The sequence below is a fragment of the Erpetoichthys calabaricus genome, chromosome 2 (genome assembly GCF_900747795.2).
Source record: "Erpetoichthys calabaricus chromosome 2, fErpCal1.3, whole genome shotgun sequence".
Classification (NCBI taxonomy): domain Eukaryota; kingdom Metazoa; phylum Chordata; class Cladistia; order Polypteriformes; family Polypteridae; genus Erpetoichthys; species Erpetoichthys calabaricus.
Genome location: NC_041395.2, coordinates 162,657,175 through 162,677,622, shown reverse-complemented (window position 1 = coordinate 162,677,622; position 20,448 = coordinate 162,657,175). Strand labels below are relative to the sequence as shown.

General features: G+C 39.7%; 2 protein-coding genes across 4 annotated transcripts in view; one reads left to right on the top strand and one right to left on the bottom strand.

Annotated features, from left to right (window-relative positions):
- Positions 1 to 20,448, top strand: part of LOC127526866 (uncharacterized) — a 345,966-nt gene that overhangs the window by 31,654 nt on the left and 293,864 nt on the right. The gene's annotated exons all lie outside the window — the stretch shown is intronic.
- pld1a (phospholipase D1a) overlaps positions 15,311 to 20,448 on the bottom strand; it is a 287,428-nt gene continuing 282,290 nt past the window's right edge. For all 3 annotated transcript variants that reach the window (XM_028794711.2, XM_028794710.2, XM_028794714.2), the window contains one exon: positions 15,311 to 19,716. In XM_028794711.2, the coding sequence (XP_028650544.1) occupies positions 19,492 to 19,716 (225 nt within the window). In that variant the 3' untranslated portion in view covers positions 15,311 to 19,491. The remainder of the gene's footprint in view (positions 19,717 to 20,448) is intronic.

Sequence of the window (20,448 nt, the reverse complement as noted above, 5' to 3'; positions counted from 1 at the left end):
AGAGAACACAGTCAGCCTCAGTCACAGAGGCTGGAGTTCAGGGACATGTGGAGAAGACATTAATTCTGGAGAAAATGGTTACCCACACTTCTACTTGGTCTTAAAAACCTTCAGCCATCTGGCTCCCGAAATGAAATAGAGAGGTGCTTCACTGGGCTTTCAGGACTCTTCATTTAAGGAGAACCAGCTTATTCCATTATTTGCTTGAAATCTACATAAGCTTCAAATGGAGTTAGCACTAATTTTACAAACATCAGGTACAGGACTGAAACCAGACCAAGATGGAAAGCAGATCATCTGATAATAATTGACAAAAAAAAATCAAAGAAAAACAACAAATCAAAGCTAAGATGTTATGACACTACACTAACAAATGAAATAGGTTAGACGTCTCCTATTCACAAATACAAAGTAGCTCTTCCTGGATAACAATTCAAAACAAGTGCTAGGATTTAAACATAACCTGCTTCAGGGTCTTGGAGGGTTAGAGTCTATCTTGGCATCATTAGACACAAAGTAGGAACCAGCCCTGGATGGACTGCAAGTCCAATGCAGGATCCACCCTCATTGGCCAATTTAGAGTCTCCAGTTAACCTAATATACACACCCTTGGTTTTATAACATTTTGTTGTAAACACTTTTATTTAGTGATGTTAAAATATTGTAGCACAGGGGATTTGGTCTCGTCCGTGACGGGCTGTGGACAACTGAAGCAGAACTCTGTTAGCAGCGGTTTTATTTTTTCTCTTATTTTTTATCATTCCGAGGTATCCTGTATTTACTCAACCCGAGGGGTTCTATTATAGTATATCCAAGCATATATAAACATGAGCGTCAGGAAAGGGGCTCAGAAAGAAACAGAAAAAAAGCTAAAGCTTCATCCAAGCCTTGACAGGTATCAAGACCAAGCTCAAAGTATCGCCTTTCAGGGACTGACTTGGAACAGATAGACGAAAGCAAAGATTTCTTGGGACCTGATGCTGCTGCATCATCTCCAGCCGAGAGCGAAAGTGGGAGCGAATGTGCAAGTGAGTCAGGTCAGGATAGCTCGTTGATTCCAGAAGATTCATTGAAACTGAAAATGGCCTTACCTTCCACAATAACTACACCTCGCAAGCTGGAAACATCGACTTTAACTGGACTTGCCACTTCATCTGCTGAGCACTGAAAAGACCGAAACGATCTGTCTGAACTGAAGGTCTTGATAGCCTCAATGGCCACTGTTCAAGACATAAAGGAGCTCAAGAATGATTTAAAGAAAGATATAAAGAAAGAAAGAAATAATATAAGGAAGGAAATAAAGGACATATAAGAAGCTGCTTCAGGATATTAAAGACCAGGAAAAACTTTTAAATAATCGCTTTGAGGCAACCTTTAAAGTTATGCTTGAAAAAAATGAGGAACAAATACAGGAAAATGTATCTAAGTTTGAGAATAAATTGAGAGCACTTGGGGCTCAGTTGGAAGATGTTAAGCAAACGTTCACGACTCAAATTGAAATAGCTGAACAACTGGCATCTACTGCTGACGGAAAAGCAACAGCTGCAAATTCCGAATGCAAAGTACTCGGAGACAGACTTGCTGCACTGGAAGAAGGATGCAGAATGAATAATATTAGAATCGAAGGTCTCCCCGAGAATCGGAAAAGTCCAAACCCAGTGAAATTCGTAGCTGAACTATTCACTAAAATAACTGGAGAGGACTTCAAATTAGACACCGAGATAGCAGCAGCTTACCACATATGGGGATCAAATACCTCTAAACCTAGGACTCTTATCATGTGTTTTGAAAAATGTAATTTTAAATTACATATAAGGTTACTTCTCAGACAGAAACAAGAGATTAAATTTGAAAATAACCACATTCGTATTTTCCCCGATTTCTCACCCTCAACAGCAACTAAACGTGTCGCATTTTACAACATTTAACAGCGCTTACTGAAAGCCGAGATCGGATACAGCCTCTTATATCCTACCAAACTGAAAGTGGATATTCAAGGCAAGCTCTACATTTTTACTTCTATGGAGGAAGCAGAAAAAGAACTAAGAAAATTGATCCATACACTTTTTTGAAATATTATCGTGAGTCGCATCCTGTCCTGGCATGGCAAAGGAGAAATTACCAGCTGTTTGATCCGCTTTCAGTGATACTGGCACCGTAATTATGCATCCTATTTCCTTCTTGGCCACTTTTTGTTTATGTGTTAATTACAATTATATGTGTATATGTGTGTATGTGTAAATTTTTTATTTCTTTTTTTTTTTTAAGGAGACTGTTTAACATCATACCCTTGGTTTATTGTATTGGGGCTTACTATGCTTATCCAGAGCTACTGTTTAACATCATTCCCTGGGTTTACTATCTCAAGACTGTTTAAGATTATATTTTATTCTTATTGTATTTGGACTGTACTGTCAATAGATATCTTTATTTTATGCTGGGGGGCTTGTTTTGTTTTGGACATGCTCTGTCTCTAGATATGTCAGAGGACTGGGACTTTGTGAAGTGTGGTCTACACTCATGTGTGGAGGCAAAATGGGAGGGCGGGGGGACTAAGGGGAGAGAAAGAAAACAAACTATCTTTAATCTATCAATTTTATCATTATTATAAGTGCCAACATCACAACAGGCTTCATGGCAATAATGCAAAGAATTATTATTGTTATTATTATTATTATTATTATAACTCCTGGGAAAATTGGAAATTAATATCAAAGCTGTCTTATCTTAAGACTACAAAATGACAACAAAAGTTCAGAAGCAATGTCTCCATGACAGAACAGTTAACTTTGTGAGCTGGAATGTTAAAGATCTGAATCACGAATTAAAAAGAAAGAAAGTATTCTGTCACCTAACAGTTCTAAATGCTAAAATAATATTTTTACAGGAGACCCACTTATAAAGTAAAGATCAGTTTCGGCTGCACAGAGACTGGACTGGCCAAATATTCCATTCCAGCTTTACAAAGAAAACTAGAGGTTTGGGAATTCTTATACACAGAACAATCTCATTTGTAGTATCAGATGTAATATGATTGACTTGGGTAATTTATTTCACTGTATAGTAATTTTGATAAATATCTATGCACCCAATGTGGATGATAGGGACTTCATCCAAAACGTATTTGCATCCATTCCCAATGTGAACACTGATAAAATTATAATGGATGGGGGCATTAATTGTGTTTAAAATCCAGACCTAGATTGGTCTCCTGCCACAGGGGTGATGACATCTAACACTGCAAAGACAATTACACAGTTTGTAACTGATCACAACTTATCAGACCCTGGAGAGTTCTAAATCCAAACTACTCACCAGTGCGTCACTACTACTCAAGAATTGATTATTTCTTTATAGATAACAATTTATTGCCTACGATTAAATCTTTTAAGTACGATATTGTTGTTATCTCTGACCATGCCCCTTTGATCATGGAGCTAAAGTCACTATGCCCCACATACTCATCTCACAGATGGCGCCTTAACCCACTTTTATTAGCAGATGAGAACTGTACAGAATTTATATCCAAACAAATCATTTTTTTTAGAGACAAATACAACCTCAGAGGTTTCTGTAGGAATACTCTGGGAAAGCCTGAAGGCTTTTTTAAGAGGACAGATTATGTCATATTTTTCCCAATTGGAAACCAAGAAGGCATCAGAACTAATCAGTGAAATTACCAGAATAGACCAAGAACACACCAGGTGTCCAAGTGAGGCACTTCATAGGAAAAGACACGCTCTGCATTCAGAACTCAACCTCTTGACAACTAAAGGAACAGAACAACTCATCTTTAAATCAAGACCTCTTTACTATGAGCATGGATAGAAAGCTAATCAGATCCATGGGTGGGGGTTGATTTGTTTTGAACCTAGTTTTGTTAAACTTGACTTGCTTGTATGAAATGTTATTTGATTTTAATTAAATCAATAAAATGCTAAAAAAAATGTAGCACTCTGTGTTATGGAGCTGAGAGGGACACGCTCCTTAAAAGGCTATGACCTGTCTGACAGGGTGGGAATATCTGGAGAAGCCAAGCCAACTATAAAAAACAGCTCCATAAGGAGCATTTGAGGGGGTCGACTGACACAGCACTTAGAGTGCACTCCATCTGCTATAGCCCATCAGTCCTAAAGTAGTGAGCCTTGGATGCTGGCCCTGCCCTTGGATTAGCTCATGGAGCTGTTAGGATAGTGTGGTATACAGGTTGTCTCTGAACTTGGGTAAGCAGAGAAGGTGGAGCCAGTTGGCATGTATGAAGTGGCAGTAGGACAAAGCAACGGAGAACACATATTGCCACTGAAGACTTGGGCAGTTTGGTGGAAGTGGCTGGTTAAGAAGCCAAGGGTCCTTTTTTTAGGGCCAGTCACAAGCAATCAACATAAGGTGACTTATTCCATTCTTCTGTCTTTCATACCCCTCAGGTTTTTACACTTGGGGTGATCACAAGAATACTTTAATAGCTGGCTTTCCAGGTATTCCGTCCCCCTCGTATATCCATGGCCACCTGAAGAGTCTCTTCCTCTCAGGTTTAGACCTTGGGGCGCTAGAATATTTTATCCAGCTTTCCATGACATAATTTGGATTTCTACGGATGCCACTAGTTTGTGTTTAGTGTGTGTACTGTTGCTAGCCATGTTGCTATGCAGGACGTCCAGAGGTCACAACTTTTGATGTCACGAGTTAGTGGATATATCAGTTACCTCAAAGACTAATTGGTTACCTGAGTTCTGGATTAAAGTTTTTAGTGGCAAGTACATTTTGTTTAGTGATCTTCTGTCTACAACTTTGTTTTCTATTTATTGACTTTGATTGTTGGTATTTTGACTAGGCTTGATGACAGATTGGTTAGACTTTCTAGTTTCAGACCTTGCAATGCTTTGGACTATGTTTCATCTACTGATTCTTCCTCATTAAAAATCTGTCCAAAAATTTCTGTGGCAGAATACTTGGGACGTATTTTGGAATTTCTAACAATGTCACTCCTGACCATGTCCCTTTGGAGACTTTGCATGGTAGCCTAAAATTAGTTCTGATTCTTGGGAAGAATCAAAGCCCCAAAACTGTTGCTGCCATTTTAATTTGCTTTTAGGGTCCACTGAATAAGACTTTAAGTTGCTGAAAATTGTGAGAAAATGGGAGCTCAACTGTTGAAATGCAATAATCAAAAATTTCTATTTTAGACTGTTTTGACTATATCAGAGGGACTGTATGCTGTTTAGTGGTTTATCACTACGCTGCCATATTTGCGTCCATTGTAACCTCAATAGTTTATTCAGCTGAATTATCATGTGCTGTCAGGCACAGCACCATCATTAATAATGTATACAGGGATGGCCACATAAAATGCTGCTATTAAACCGCTCCATGCTTAAAGCATTACATTACAAGTAACAAAGGCAGTTTTACTCATTTGCAATGGACGAACCTTTTAGCAGTTGCACTTCCTCAAAATCTCTGAAAGATTTTAGAGTATTGTATATGTCTATCCTCCTTTTATGACATAGTTCATCTTCATATACAGTGTTATTTCCTAATTTTATCAATGCCTATTCAGGAATCTCCACTGAAAATGGAGTTTACCTGCTCTTTAGAAGCACATCAATATTTGGAGTTACCACTCTTCATCATTCAATCTTCTGCACCAGGCTGTGGGAACTGCTGAGCTGTCATTTGTGATGTGGAGGAGAATGTCACAGTGACAGGCACCTAGGGCAGAATGTCCCAAATGTTTAGCCTATTGGTGTTTTTCAGGAATCTTCAAAGGGAATGCTAAAGTGAGGAAAGAACAATGTCAGTGTCAGGTTCACAGGGGTTTTCAAAAAAGTCCCTGACATCCTAATGTCCAATTACAGCTAGGATTTACATCAAACCTCTCATCTTGACATACAGATCCTCAATACTTCATGTCTCTGGACTCTCATGACATCACTTCAAAAAGTCCATATTCTGCTCTAGCCTGTGTGCTGACTGTCCCTCTTGCCAAACATGCCAATGCTGGACAGTTTTTCTCAATTATCTCTGCTAATCTATAGAGTGAGCTTCTAATGATCATCAGAACTGCTCCAAATCTGCTGATGTTCAGGCTACTGTTTACAAAGTCTTATGGGACTATTTACACTTTCTACCTCTGCTCTCCTCAGCAGCTGGACTGACCTAACCTACTGCTAACTCAGCTTGATGTATATTTGTGTAGTGCTCTTCAAACAGTGCAGCCTCAGAGTGCTGCGATAGATTCATCGTTGAAAAGTAAACTTTTCAGATTACTAATTGCAAAATGCATAGACATAAAGTATTCTTCTTATTTGAGCAGACAAAAACCTGATGCAGTGTGAAAAAAGACAGTCATCTGTGTGATTGAGGAATGGTGTCAAAGGGAGCAATTAAAACTAGTTTGTAATTCTGACATTGAAATTCTGACTGTTGGAATTTGTCTGCATTATTTTCCCAGGGAAATAAAATACATCACCCTTATTAATGTTTATATTCATCCCTCTGCAAATGGGGACTCAGGAATGGAAATGATTCACTTTCTCACTAATACTTTAATGATGAATCATTCTGACCCAGCAGTTATAATATGTCGTGGCGTCAACCAAGTGACTTTGGAAAGAACAGTGACGCACTTCCATCAGTTTGTGTATTGTTTCACTCGTGGAAATAAAAAGCTGGACCTGCTCTATTGAAATGTTAAACATGTCTGTAAATGTAAACTACCAGCACCTTAACTCTTTCGGGGCTGATGTCGACTTTTGTCAAAAGGAGGAGTTGACGATGGCAATCAACTGTAACTGTGACAAAACCAACCGTTATGTTTTAGTTGGACTCTCGTTGCTAGAAGGAAAGGAGATTTCCGGCGCTCATGTGAGCAGCAAGGCGCAAACAACGGCAAAAATGGCACTGACATAATGATGAGAGATCAAAGCGAATGGGTAAAGCAAAATACTCCGTGGATGAAGTTTTGCTTATTATCTCTGAATCGGACTCCGATTTTGATACGAGTGGTCGAAAACGAATGTGAGGTTCCAGCTTCAGCTGACTGGTCCCCAGCTAATCGTGGTGCTGAACAGGTTCACGTAGCTGACACGCCTACAGCAAAGTTCGCCAGGAGGACTGGCACTTAACAATATGAGGTAGAAACCAGATTGCGATGCACTGCGACTGTGACCGCTGCTGCTGCTGCCATACGAAAACAGCAAGCCTGCCGCACATTCTTGGCAAACTGGCAGCATGCAGCAACAGACGTTTTACGTTGATTTCTGTGTGAAACCATTGCTTTTCAGAAACTATGTTTTTTGGAAAAATATATTCAGCCCTCAAAGAGTTAATGCAGATCTGACCACAACCTGATTCATCTTATTTCTAGCTGCAAGCCTGTTATTAGATGGCAACCTGTTACCACAAGGATAGTGAGGAAATGGAGCAGCTTGGGGCTGAACTGGCTCTGGATGGCTGCTTGCAATTGACGAAATGAGAAAAGGTGGGCGAGTAATGTGGCTCTGATATTGAGGGACTAAGCCACTACATCACAGACTATATTATCTTTTGTATCCACACTGTGATACCCACAAAGATAGTACATTGCTTTCCAAACAACAAGCCCGGGACAACTGAGGAACTAAAAGGTCTCCTGAATGAGAAACAGACAGCATTCAAATTCAGTGACAAAGAGGCTCTGCAGGATGCACAGCGAGTGCTAAAGAAAAAGCTAACAGAAGGAACAGAAGCTTAAAAAGCTAAAACAGAAAGTCAACTCACTCAGAATAATATGAAAGATGTCTGGAATGGACTGGGCATAATTACTGGACTCAAGCAGTCCAGGGCTCAGGTACTAGAAGGGGATGTAGACAACGCTAACACCCTGAACCAATTTGTGAATAGATTTTTCCTCCCATTGCCACCTTTTTCCAGTCTCCCCACACCATCCCTACTATATCAACAACTCCTACCACTTCAGCTGGAATGGCAAGTTACAAGTCCATCTCTAACCATGAACTGTAGACAAAGTAAGGAGATAGCTGAAGAAGCTACACACAGGAAAAGCTGTAGGACCAGATGGGAGTTAGTCCTTGGGTTCTTAAGAGCTGTGTTGACCAAGTTTATGGTGCCCTCTGTCACCTTTTCAGTCTGTCCTCAAGGCTCCGGAAAGTGCCGCTGCTGTGGAAAACATCCTGAATTGTTCCTGCTCCAAAGAAGGCAAGTGCCTCTTCATCTAATGAAGCACCGTATGGAACAATTATTGTCTTCTGTTATATTTATCATCAGACTATAAATGGAATACCAGATCATGTCTGCCTACAGAAATTCTCAAATAATTCTGTACTTATGTGTTGTATTGATAAGGGGGAAGAGACAGTGTATAGGAATCAAGTGGAAAACTTTGTTTCTGGGTGCAAAGAGAACTGTCTGTGAGAATGAAAATGAAACCGAGTACCATTATGAACAAAGCTGCACATCCTCTCTCTGACACACTAACACTGAATACCTTCAGCCAACAAATCATTTACCAGAAGTGTGTTGGTCCTGTACCTCCTTACCTATGGCCTTCCTCTCTTTCTCTTCTCCTGTATAAATGGACACAATCGCACTGTTCCTCCACTCCTCTGGAATTCTTTCCTGTTCATAGATCTTCTGTATTAAATCCCACAACACATCTACTTCCTCTTCTCCTAAAGTCTTCCACACTTCTGTTAATATTTCATCCAGCCCTGCTGCCTTCTTTTCAGTGTGCCCTTTACTTCCTCCCTCCTTATTCTTGGTAGAAACCCTTCAGTTGAGACTCCATCTCCAAATACTACCCGTTGATTTTTGTTCATTCAATAGCTTTTCAGAGTACTTCTTCCAGTCCTTTTCCTGACACTAACCTTCTCTATTTATCCGGGCTTGCGATTGGCACCAAGTTACACTGGTTTGCCCCTCTGGTGGTGAAGATTAAAGTTATGTTTTTAATGCCATTTTCTACTGGAAGCATATAAACTGAAGATTAAAAACTGCATATTTAACTTCAGAGTATAATGACAAAATACTGTCAAGCACATTCTGTTAAACCTTCTGTTATCCCTCAATGTGAATCTTGGTCCAGGGGCACTGTACAATGGCTGACCCTGTGCTCTGACCTCTAAAGGTCATGTGGAAAGACAATTTCCCCTTGGGGATTAATAAAGTATATCAAGTCAAAGTTTTGATTTTGCTTGAATTCTGGTTTATCAACTATTTTCAGAACTACCTAAACTACTGCAAGTGTTGTGCTCCACTTTGAATTATGGTCTCTATTGCTTGTAAACTTTGTAGTTTTAACCACTCTTTCTTTGTTGTCAAGGGTGCAAATATAAACACAAACCTACTAGGACTGAGCATTGCAGTACAGCATTGTAGATGAGACCAGGGAGTCATCTATGTTTTCATTTTCTTGTATCTGCCCTCCCCAACTCTGTCTTCCTGTACCAGCTAAAGCTGACAGCAAAATTTAACGAACATTAATGGGATGACCACAGAAGTATTGTTTAATAAGCAACATATCATACCTGGAAATATAATAAGAGAGATTGTCAAGCCCAAAATGTAACCAAAAATGGAACTGGAAAAAGGTACAGCAAAATTCTGTAACCAAGGAGTCTTGAAAGAAAACCTACAAAGTTTTTCATCAGAGTATGTCAGACTTGTATAATTTTACCTTCATCACGCTGATCTTTATACTATTGTGCCAATGATGTAATTCATGTAACCTATGTCAACAATAGATGTGAAACAGTCAAAATATCACTGAATAGAAGTAAAGTTTATTATATATTATTTACAATGGTCAAGTGCACAATCCCAGTGCCTCAGCACCAATCACCTCTTTAAGTCCTGGCCACAACACAATGCCTTAAGTGTCTCTGGTCCGCCTCCACTCCTATCCTCTCCACCAAGCTTTGTCCTCTTCCACCCGACTCTTGCCCCTGACTGGAGGGAGGTGGTCAGGTGCATCCTGAGGGGCTCCGTAGCCACACCCCTGTGTGGCAGAAGCTCTGACGGTACATCCGGAAGTCCTCCGGGTGTCCACAATCCTCTTCCCCCCAGCACTTCCGGGTGTGGCGGAAGTGCTGAGGTCTAGGGCTCCCAAGGCATCGGGGCACCCCCTGGCGGTGACCACGGGCCCCTACAGGGTAGAGCTTCAAAGCTCTGTACCTGTGGCCCCCAAAGCAACCAGGGCGGACGCCCCCTTGTGTTCTGGAAAAGTCAGTCAGGAACAGAATCATGACAAAGCCCCTCAGAAGTGGCATAACTAGAATTTAATGAGCCTTAGTGCTAAAAAATAAATTAGCACCCTCCTCAAGTGCACAAACCAGTGTGTTTCTTCGTTCGGTCCCAAGCCCGGATAAATGGGGAGGGTTACTTCAGGAAAGGCATCCGGTGTAAAATTTTGCCAAATCAATATGCAGACAACAATAAAAATTTCCATAATGGATCAGTCGTGCCCCGGGTTAACAACGACCGCCACCAGTACTGTTAGCCAACAGGGTGCTGGAAGAAATTGGGCTACTGTTGGCCGAAGAAGAAGAAGGAGCAGAAGAGGGAAGAGACATGTCCGGAGGCAGGAGGAGAGGAGGAAAGTAAATAGAGTGGAACTGAGGGTAGGAACTTTGAATGTTGGCATTATGACTGTTAAGGGGAGAGAGTTAGCAAACATGATGGAGAGAAGGAAGGTTGATATATTGTGCGTGCAAGAGACTAAATGGAAGGGGAGTAAGACCAGATGAATTGGAGGTAGATTCAAATTGTTCTATCATGGTGTAGATGGGAGGAGAAATGGGGTAGGAGTTATTCTGAAGGAACAGTATGTCAAAGAGTGTTTTGGAGGTGAAAAGAGTGTCAGACGGAGTGATGATTATGAAGCTGGAAATTGGAGGTGTGATGATGAATGTTGTTAGTGCATATGCACCGCAAGTTGGGTGTGAAATGGGTGAGAAAGAAGATTTTTGGAGTGAGATGGATGAAGTGATGGACAGTGTACCCAAGGGACAGAAAGTGGTGATTGGAGCGGATTTCAATTGACATGTTAGTGAAGGGAACAGAGGAGACGAGGAAGTGATGGGTAGGTATGGTGTCAAGGAGAGGAATGAAGAAGGTCAGAGGATAGTGGATTTTGCCAAAAGCATGGACATGGCTGTGGTGAATATGTATTTAAAGAAGAGGGAGGAACATAGGGTTATGTACAAGAGTGGAGGAAGATGCACACAGGTAGATTACATGATCTGAAGGAGATTGAAGACTGCAAAGTGGTGGCAGGGGAAAGTGTAGTTAAGCAGCATAGGATGGTGGTCTGTAGGATGACGCTGGAGATCAAGAAGAGGAAGAGAGCGAGTGCAGAGCCAAGGATCAAATGGTGGAAGTTGAAAAAGGAAGACGGCAAGGTTGAGATTAGGGAGGAGGTGAGACAGGCACTGGGTGGCAGTGAAGAGTTACCAGACAGCTGGGAAACTACAGCAGATGTAGTAAGGGTGACAGCAAGAAGGGTGCATGGCATAAACATCTGGAAAGAGGAAGGAGGAAAAGGAAACCTGGTGGTGGAATGGGGAAGTACAGAAGAGTATACAGAGGAAGAGGATGGCAAAGAAGAAGTGGGATAGTCAGAGAGATGCAGAAAGTAGACAAGAGTACAAGGAGATAAGGTGCAAGGTGAAGAAAGTGGTGGCGAAGGCTAAAGAAAAGACGTATGATGAGTCATATGAGAGGTTGGACACTAAGGAGGGAGTAAAGGACCTGTACCGATTGGCTAGACAGAGGGACCAAGCTGGGAAAGATGTGCAGCAGGTTAGGGTGATAAAGGATAAAGATGGAAACGTACTCACAAGCGAGGAGAGTGTGTTGAGCAGATGGAAAAAGTACTTTAAGAGGCTGATGGATGAAGAGAATGAGAGAGAGAGAAGAGGTTGGATGATATGGAGATAGTGAATCAGGAAGTGCAACGGATTATCAAGGAGGAAGTAAGGTCAGCTATGAAGAGGATGAAGAATGGGAAGGCCGTTGGTCCAGATTATATACCTGTGGAAGCATGGAGGTGTTTAGGACAGATGGCAATGCAGTTTTTAACCATATTGTTTAATGGAATCTTGGAAAGTGACAGGATGCCTGAGGAGTGGAGAAGAAGTGTACTGGTGCCTATATTTAAGAATAAGGGGGATGTGCAGGACTGTAGTAACTACAGGGGGTTAAAATTGATGAGCCACAGCATGAAGTTATGGGAAAGAATAGTGGAAGCTAGGTTAAGAAGTGTGGTGATGATTAGTGAGCAGCAGTATGGTTTCATGCCAAGAAACAGAACCACAGATGCGATGTTTGCTCTGTGGGTGTTGATGGAGAAGTTTAGAGAAAGCCAGAAGGAGTTGCATTCCATCTTTGTGGACCTGGAGAAAGCATATGACAGGGTGCCTCAAGAAGAGTTGTGGTATTGTATGAGGAAGTCAGGAGTGGCAGAGAAGTACGTAAGAGTTGTACAAGATATGTACGAGGGAAGTGTGACAGTGGTGAGGTTTGCGGTAGGAGTGACGGATGCATTCAAGGTGGAGGTGGGATTACATCAGGGATTGGCTCTGAGCCCTTTCTTATTTGCTATGGTGATGGACAGGTTGACAGACGAGATTAGACAGGAGTCCCCTTGGACTATGATGTTTGCTGATGACATTGTGATCTGTAGCGAGAGTAGGGAGCAGGTTGAGGAGACCCTGGAGAGGTGGAGATATGCTCTAGAGAGGAGAGGAGAGGAATGAAGGTCAGTAGGAACAAGACAGAATAATAAAGTATCTATCTATCTATCTATCTATCTATCTATCTATCTATCTATCTATCTATCTATCTATCTATCTATCTATCTATCTATCTATCTATCTATCTATCTATCTATCTATCTATCTACATGTGTGTAAATGAGATGGAGGTCAGTGGAATGGTGAGGATACAGGGAGTAGAGTTGGTGAAGGTGGATGAGTTTAAATACTTGGGATCAACAGTACAGAGTAATGGAGATTGTGGAAGAGAGGTGAAAAAGAGAGTGCAGGCAGGGAGGAATGGGTGGAGAAGAGTGTCAGGAGTAATTTGTGACAGACGGGTATCAGCAAGAGTGAAAGGGAAGGTCTACAGGACGGTAGTGAGACCAGCTATGTTACATGGGCTGGAGAACGGTGGCACTGACTAGAAAGCAGGAGACAGAGCTGGAGGTGACAGAGTTAAAGATGCAAAGATTTGCACTGGGTGTGACGAGGATGGATAGGATTAGAAATGAGTACATTAGAGGGTCAGCTCAAGTTGGACGGTTGGGAGACAAAGTCAGAGAGGCAAGATTGCGTTGGTTTGGACATGTGCAGAGGAGAGATGCTGGGTATATTGGGAGAAGGATGCTAAGGATAGAGCTGCCAGGGAAGAGGAAAAGAGGAAGGCCTAAGTGAAGGTTTATGGATATGGTGAGAGAGGACATGCAGGTAACGGGTGTAACAGAACAAGATGCAGAGGACAGAAAGAAGATGATCCACTGTGGCAACCCCTAACGGGAGCAGCCAAAAGAAGAAGAAGATTCCAGTGTCAAGTAGGCAAGCATGCTAATAATAAACCAACAACAGTTTTTAATTTGGAATATGTCAGACTTAGATAATTGATGGAGTACACAGACCACTTTTGCTGTTGGCTAGAAACAGAATCCGATCACGTTATAATACAGTGGAACTGCAAATGCATTTTCTATCCAGATATAACAATCAAGTAAAGAAAAAGAGAAAAGAAATCACATACAGCAGTAGCAGCAGTCAGATGGGCTTTAAAAACACCCATAGTCAGCATCATCTCTTGTGCAGCTTTAAAGAATGAATGCAGCAAAGTGTATGAAATCAAGCTAGTGCTTCCTTTACAAGATGGTCACTTTTTTTTCATTTTATTAAAACACTTATGACAATGTAGCATCCCACCTTCTTTTTACTTTTTCTTGTTGGGCCATTATGAATGGGCCATTTCATTCTAACTACAGGTTAGTGGCCATGGTGCATTGTTCAATGTATGAACACAGTGAACACTGGACAGGCGTTTGGATGCTCAATGTAAATGTCGATTATGGATTGAATCTATATGTGAAACGCATACTAAAGACGGTTTGTGAGAAAACTAACGGTCATCGCGGGACATATATAGTGTGTATTGAAAACAAATAACATGGGCTACATTTAAAGTTTCTAAGGGATGGATATGGCTATGGGCCTCGAATTAGAGCACTGCTTCTCTGCAAAGCATCTGTCTTTTAAAAGGGGGCTCTTCAGAACTCGAAAATGTCTGCTGATGCACTAAAAATAATGTTTACAGACAGATGTTTACTTCATGCGCCTAATTTATAATAATCATAATATAATATAATAATCATGTTTGCTGGTATTATGTTGCTTTTTCTATTTACATTTACAAAAATCTCTCAGGTGTCACATAAACACAGTTAATTGATGTCAAAATAACACCATTAAATTATTCTCTTTTAACAGAAGCACTATCAAGCCTCAGGGACTGTTGTAATTACTCACCCATTTTATGTTAATTAATATTTTTTTAATCCTCAAAACATATTTCAGTTTTCCCAATACACAGTTGAATTAAACTAAACATGTTTTATGTACACTACTATCCTATTTTTGCATAAATTTTGAAGTTCTGCATAAAGTCACTCCCTTTTGTTGCATTCTGGTTCAAATGATCCCCACACCTTTGTACAGTTGTAAAGAAAGTTAAAAGACTTTTCATAACTTGATTTTTTTCTGAATGCTGTTGGTTTTGTGTGGTTGCGGAAGTTGTTTTATGAAACTTTTTTTTAATATACTAGCAAACCTGTTGCACACCCTATACAAAAGCATGCTTTTCTTTGCTACCAATGCATCATGGTAACCTGGGCGGTTAGAAGTGTGGTTTCCACACATAATTGGGCTATTTTTGAATATGTTGTATGGGGAAAAATTTTGATTTGGTGGTGTGTGTTTTTTTTGTGCTGTTTTCAATGGATATGTGTGGCCACCCAAAACACAGAACTCCAAGGGGTACCCCCCAACCCTGTGAAATCAACAGTGGCAAAATTCCAAGGGGGACGCAACCCAGACATAAACAGCACCAGAACTCCCCCAGTGTCTTTCGTTGGTTTGGTCCACAGCGCCATTAGCCGGGTCTTCAGCTGTGACTGGGCTGGGAATGTAATGTTTAGATTACGCCAAAATAAAAAAGCGTTTCTTACTTTTTTATCTTACGTTCTTACATATACGTTGTAATATTATAAATGGGAATTTAAATGTTTATTACACACCACTGATTTAAAGATTACTTTTATTAATTTATTTTTTAGCATTACTGAAACAACCTATGTGTGAATTAACTAATTTCATCATGTTAAAATTAGAATTCATTAGAATTTACTTATTTAGGTGGAAAAATGTGACATAAAAAAATGAAATCCCAAAATGTATTTTTTGATTCAGTTACAATTACTCAATATATTGTAGTAAACTCTGCTTAAAACAGTTGAGCTGATTAAAAAAAAACAACAACTGGCAAATAAAGCATAATTATAAATTTGTGAGTTTACATGAAAAAAAAAAACATTTGTTTTCAGTATGCTGATGAATTCTCATTTTTTGAATGGGTCTTTGCACACCATGTCTACTAACCAAACTTTATCAATTCCGGAGACCTATCTCCATCCCTGTTTTGTTCTCCTATCCTACATTGCATTGTTAAGTCCTTTGCTAAATACTGAAAAGAATAACAATAATAAGAATGATAATAAAAATAGAAGTGCATATACTGTAGATAGGACCTAGACCACCACAAGGAAGGTGAAGGAATACACTCCACAAGAAAAATCTACCGACATGTGTTAGTGCTTCATGTCTTGTGTCAGCTGAGAACCAGCAAGAGCAAGTATGGTCAGTTCCAGGCTAAACTATGAGATAAGGGAAGAGAAATCAAAACTAGACATTCTCCAACAATGCTGTGAGCAAGAAGGACATACTCACAAAATACCCTGTCGAAACAGATCATAAAAACATGTATAATTTGACAAATGTAAAGATGGCTATAAAATACCACCTGTAATACAAAAAAAAAATACAAAAGTATAAAGTCGTTTATTTATTTATCACTGCAAACACAAAACTGAATCTGTTCTATCTTAACTGCAACTTTAAATTGGCCAAATATGAATTAGTGTGTGTGTTTGTGTGACGCCAGATGCTGCTGAGGTTCCGGAAACCCTGTTTTGAAAGATGGATGGATGTCTGAGCAAATGTACCATAGCTGGTCCCACCTACATCAGGACATGCACATTTTGATCTCCACATCCAGTGCAACTTTGTGTACACAGTAGAGAACCAACAAGTTATAATGTGCAAGTTTTATGAGAAGTTTCAGGATTGAATAATTTGGTTTTTGACTTTACTGAATAATTGTGCACATTTTTTAAAATTTTGGCTCCCCGTTGAAGTGTTATGGGAATGAGACGTGTGGCCGCATTCAGCTCTTCCAATACAAAAAGTACAAAGATACTTGTGGAATGCTATTGTCACCATTCTAAATGTATGTACACTGCTTGGAGAACTGATGAACGTTTGGACCTTGCTGATCATGTTCACAGTGATTTATGTGAAAATATAAGTGGATATTAATGCGTACTCTGGGCCCCCACAACACAACCAAGAAATCGATGAATGTGATAATTGATCAGTGCATTAAGAGACAGTGAAGCAAAGCCTCACCAGACGTTGTGTAAAATGCGTCAAAATCTTTCCACCGTAATTTAACTTAATCAAAATTATAACAACCCTCTTTAATATTTTTTTCTATTTTCTATTACATGCTCTAAGAATTATTTATTTGGTCAAACATTACTCCTTGTACCATGTGAAATCACCTTTGTAGTGGGTACGGCAAGCCTGTTTCTGGCTTAGGGGCTAGCTCTATTGGCCCTGCAGTGTTCTCCATGCGGCACGTGTGTGTGTGTATGTTCATCCTGAACTTTCCAGTTTAGTAATCCGGCCTTATTGTCATCACCCATATTAAAATGAGCATTATCCTCTGTTGTTGGTTATTATCACTTTAGTACTACCAGTTCAAGCTTTTCCCAGTCATGTGCATGAAACACATGCTAGAGAAGAGATACAGGAAATCCAGAGCCATTTGCTCACTTAAAGGTAGCAACAGTAATTTGAAAAGGAGGAACGTATGGAGCACAAGATATTATGCTGCACATTGATTTTCATCCACCACTGAAAAGGACCTTTCTAAATTTGAAAAAGCAACCAAGGATGCCTGTGTGTGCTTCTTCCAGTTCATAGAAAAGAAGCAAGCAGGATTTATGCTCCTGTTTTAAAATGTTAGAATTCTGGTACAGAAAGAACAAGAGGCAGAAAAACACCAGGCCACACAGAATTCAGCAATGCTACTGGATGTGCAGCATGTAGTGTGTGTAATCTGCACGTTGCTTCTATATTATTGTGATTTGAACTTTTCATCTCAATTCTAAACTTTGATATTTCAGTTTAGGCGGTCCACAGCCAAAAGATTTTGTTGAAAAGTAGGTAGTTCCGAGGCTCTTGGTTTGCTTAGCATTTGAAAGTATACATCTCTATTTTGTGAGAAGATGACAATGCCAGTGGGCTTCACAATGATCTGATGCCAGTTGAGGCAGACCTGGCACCAGCATTCCACTGTTTGATTTTTTTGTGACGTGAAATGTGTGTGAACTTGCATGTTGCTAGTCATTAGAGATACAAACACTTTTAGTAAGGTAGATTAGTATTTATGTTAGAATACAGATGTTCACATTAATTAACTTCTACACTGAAAAATTGAACTGACATGTACGAATGACTGGATGAAAATATTGATTACAATGTGACAAACTGACACAGTATGAGTGTTTAAAAAGGCATACCAAGTGTAGCAGAAGGAGGTTTTCCAAGATTAACACAATTAAGTGTGTGGCGATGTCTTAGACGAATCACATCATGACAAACTTTAAAAGATGATAAATATCAAAAACCCTAAGTCACTTCAAGACAGTAAAAATACAGTGTACAAAGAAACATTGTGCATTACTGTTTTTTTTCTTCAATACAAAGTGCAAAGATGAACAGAGAAAATACCTCTAACCATTGTAATTTAAAAAAAACTCCCAGCATCTTATATGTACCATACAGAAATATTCAAGACAGTAACCCACAGTGACGTTTCTCTTACGCCAGCAGCAGAAAAAACCTAAAGCACATTGAATTAGTTCACAGTGCTGCTGTCTCATCACTCCAGGAATCCGAGTGTGAAACTTGGCCCTGTCCTTATCAGCTCTGTCCATTTGGGTATTCTCCTGCTACTCGGGTTTCCTCCCAGATCCCATCAACATGCATATTGGGATGATCATTGACTCTAAATTGTCCTGGAGTCTACACTTTCTCCAGTTGTCCAGATGTGTTCCCCCTGATTTCTTCTCTCATGTGAGAGTTTGACTGGTGTATTTTAATTGGGGCAGTGTATACCAAACAGATCTCTTCATGAATTTGCCCTGGGATGGACTGGCGACCAGTCTAGTGTTAATTCAGAACCCTGTGTTGGGATAATGGGGTTCAGGAAATGGATGCTTGGAAAGTTATCACATCCTCAAATGCTTAATTCTTCACTACTGATAGCTTATAAATAACTTCCCACTGCATATAGTCTACATATAGGACACTAGATAAAGGAGCACTTCTAGCTTCTAATGCTCCAGGAACTACCTAAAGCAGGTAAGAAAATGACTGGGGGAATCTTCACGATACATTTAGATAAACATTTCCCTGTCTTAATTGACTTCCACAACGACACATCAATATTAGAAAATAAGGCAGTTTGCATCAAAAGTAACACAGAGTTATTTAAAATTTTAAGAACTAAAGAGAACTGAATATCAATGCTATGTCCTCTGCACAAGTGTCTACTTAATGGTCATTTACATTGATTAAGTGTATCTGTGAGCACAGGTAAAAACAATGGCAGCATGTACTGCAGATTTCTTCTCGTGCATCACTGGAAATTTTTTTCATCATATTCACTGAACAATTTAAAATAGTACTCATTTGAGTATGTCATCTTAATTGTAAACCATTCACTTACTTCATTTTCCCAGTTCCAATTACGGATTAAATTTCCTAGATCATCTGCATGTCCTATAGTATGTAGATCAAACAGTAAAGAATGGGCACTGTTTTTACAGTTAAATCAAAACAAAATAAAATATACATTCCACAGAAATTACTTTTCCATATAGCCAGAGGATCAGGCAATACAAAAGTAACAAGTGCTCAGTTCTTATAGTTTCTTGTTTTGTTTGTGTGTAAAATCAGGTCTAAGCTGTTTTAGCAGCCTGAAAGTTCCTGCTGGTAGAATTTGGCTTGCTAGTGAACTTGGTGCAATTTTATGTTTTCTAGGCTTTTCCTAGTTCATAAAGCAAATGCATCTCTTCTAGGTCCAGGTCTCCATAGGAACCATTGACTCCTTTGTCCCAACAGGTGGCAGTAGGTTCTGCTCAGAAAGAAAGTACAGTGGAAACTGCACCAAAAATCCTCTAATCTTTTTCAGTTCTTCCAAAGCCTTTGCAGGATCTTCCTTTCCCAAGCCTACTTTTGTTATAAAGTCTCGAAGTTCATCATTATTTCGCACCTGATCAGAGGGCAGGCAACGAAAAACCTACAGCAGGTAAAGCAAATGAGAAAAAAAAAAACAGTTACACAGGATCACAACAACAAATTGTTCACCTCCTTAAAATTCACTGGAATAAAAACAGCAAGTTGTTAATTATCAACTACCAAGTAGTCATTCATCAGGAGTCATTCAAAAGGGGTTCTGGTGTTATCTTTCCATGCAGATTAGTCAACCATTTAGTTTGAGATTTAATTACATGATACTTATCATAAGAGGCTCTTATTTTTTTTTAAATATTCCAAAAGAGTGGAGGTTTTCAGCTCCAAAAGTAAACAATACAATTAAAGTGGCTATGCATGTTGAGATTTGTTTTTGGAATGCCTGCTTTCTGATACATAGTGCACCAATATTTATTATTGTTCTAAATCAGTGTTTCCCAGCCTTGGTCCCGTGGCCCCCCTTGATTGCAGGTTTTTGTTCCAACCAGATTCCTAATCAGTGACAACACCTGATAACACTGATCTCATTTAATTAGGTGGTATTATTTTTCTTTTATTCTACATTAAGAAAGCACAGCAGCATGATTTTTACATTTATGAGACATTTAGAAATATTTCTGTTTTTGCTATAGATTTAAATGCTTAACTCTCTTTTGTTGATTTCATTATATTTTGCGCTTTCTCTGTGCAGTTTTTCCCCTTCGTTGTATCTTATTAATGACAATTAAAAATGAGCAGAGCAGACACGCTGGCAAACAACACTGAATAATCAAAGGCT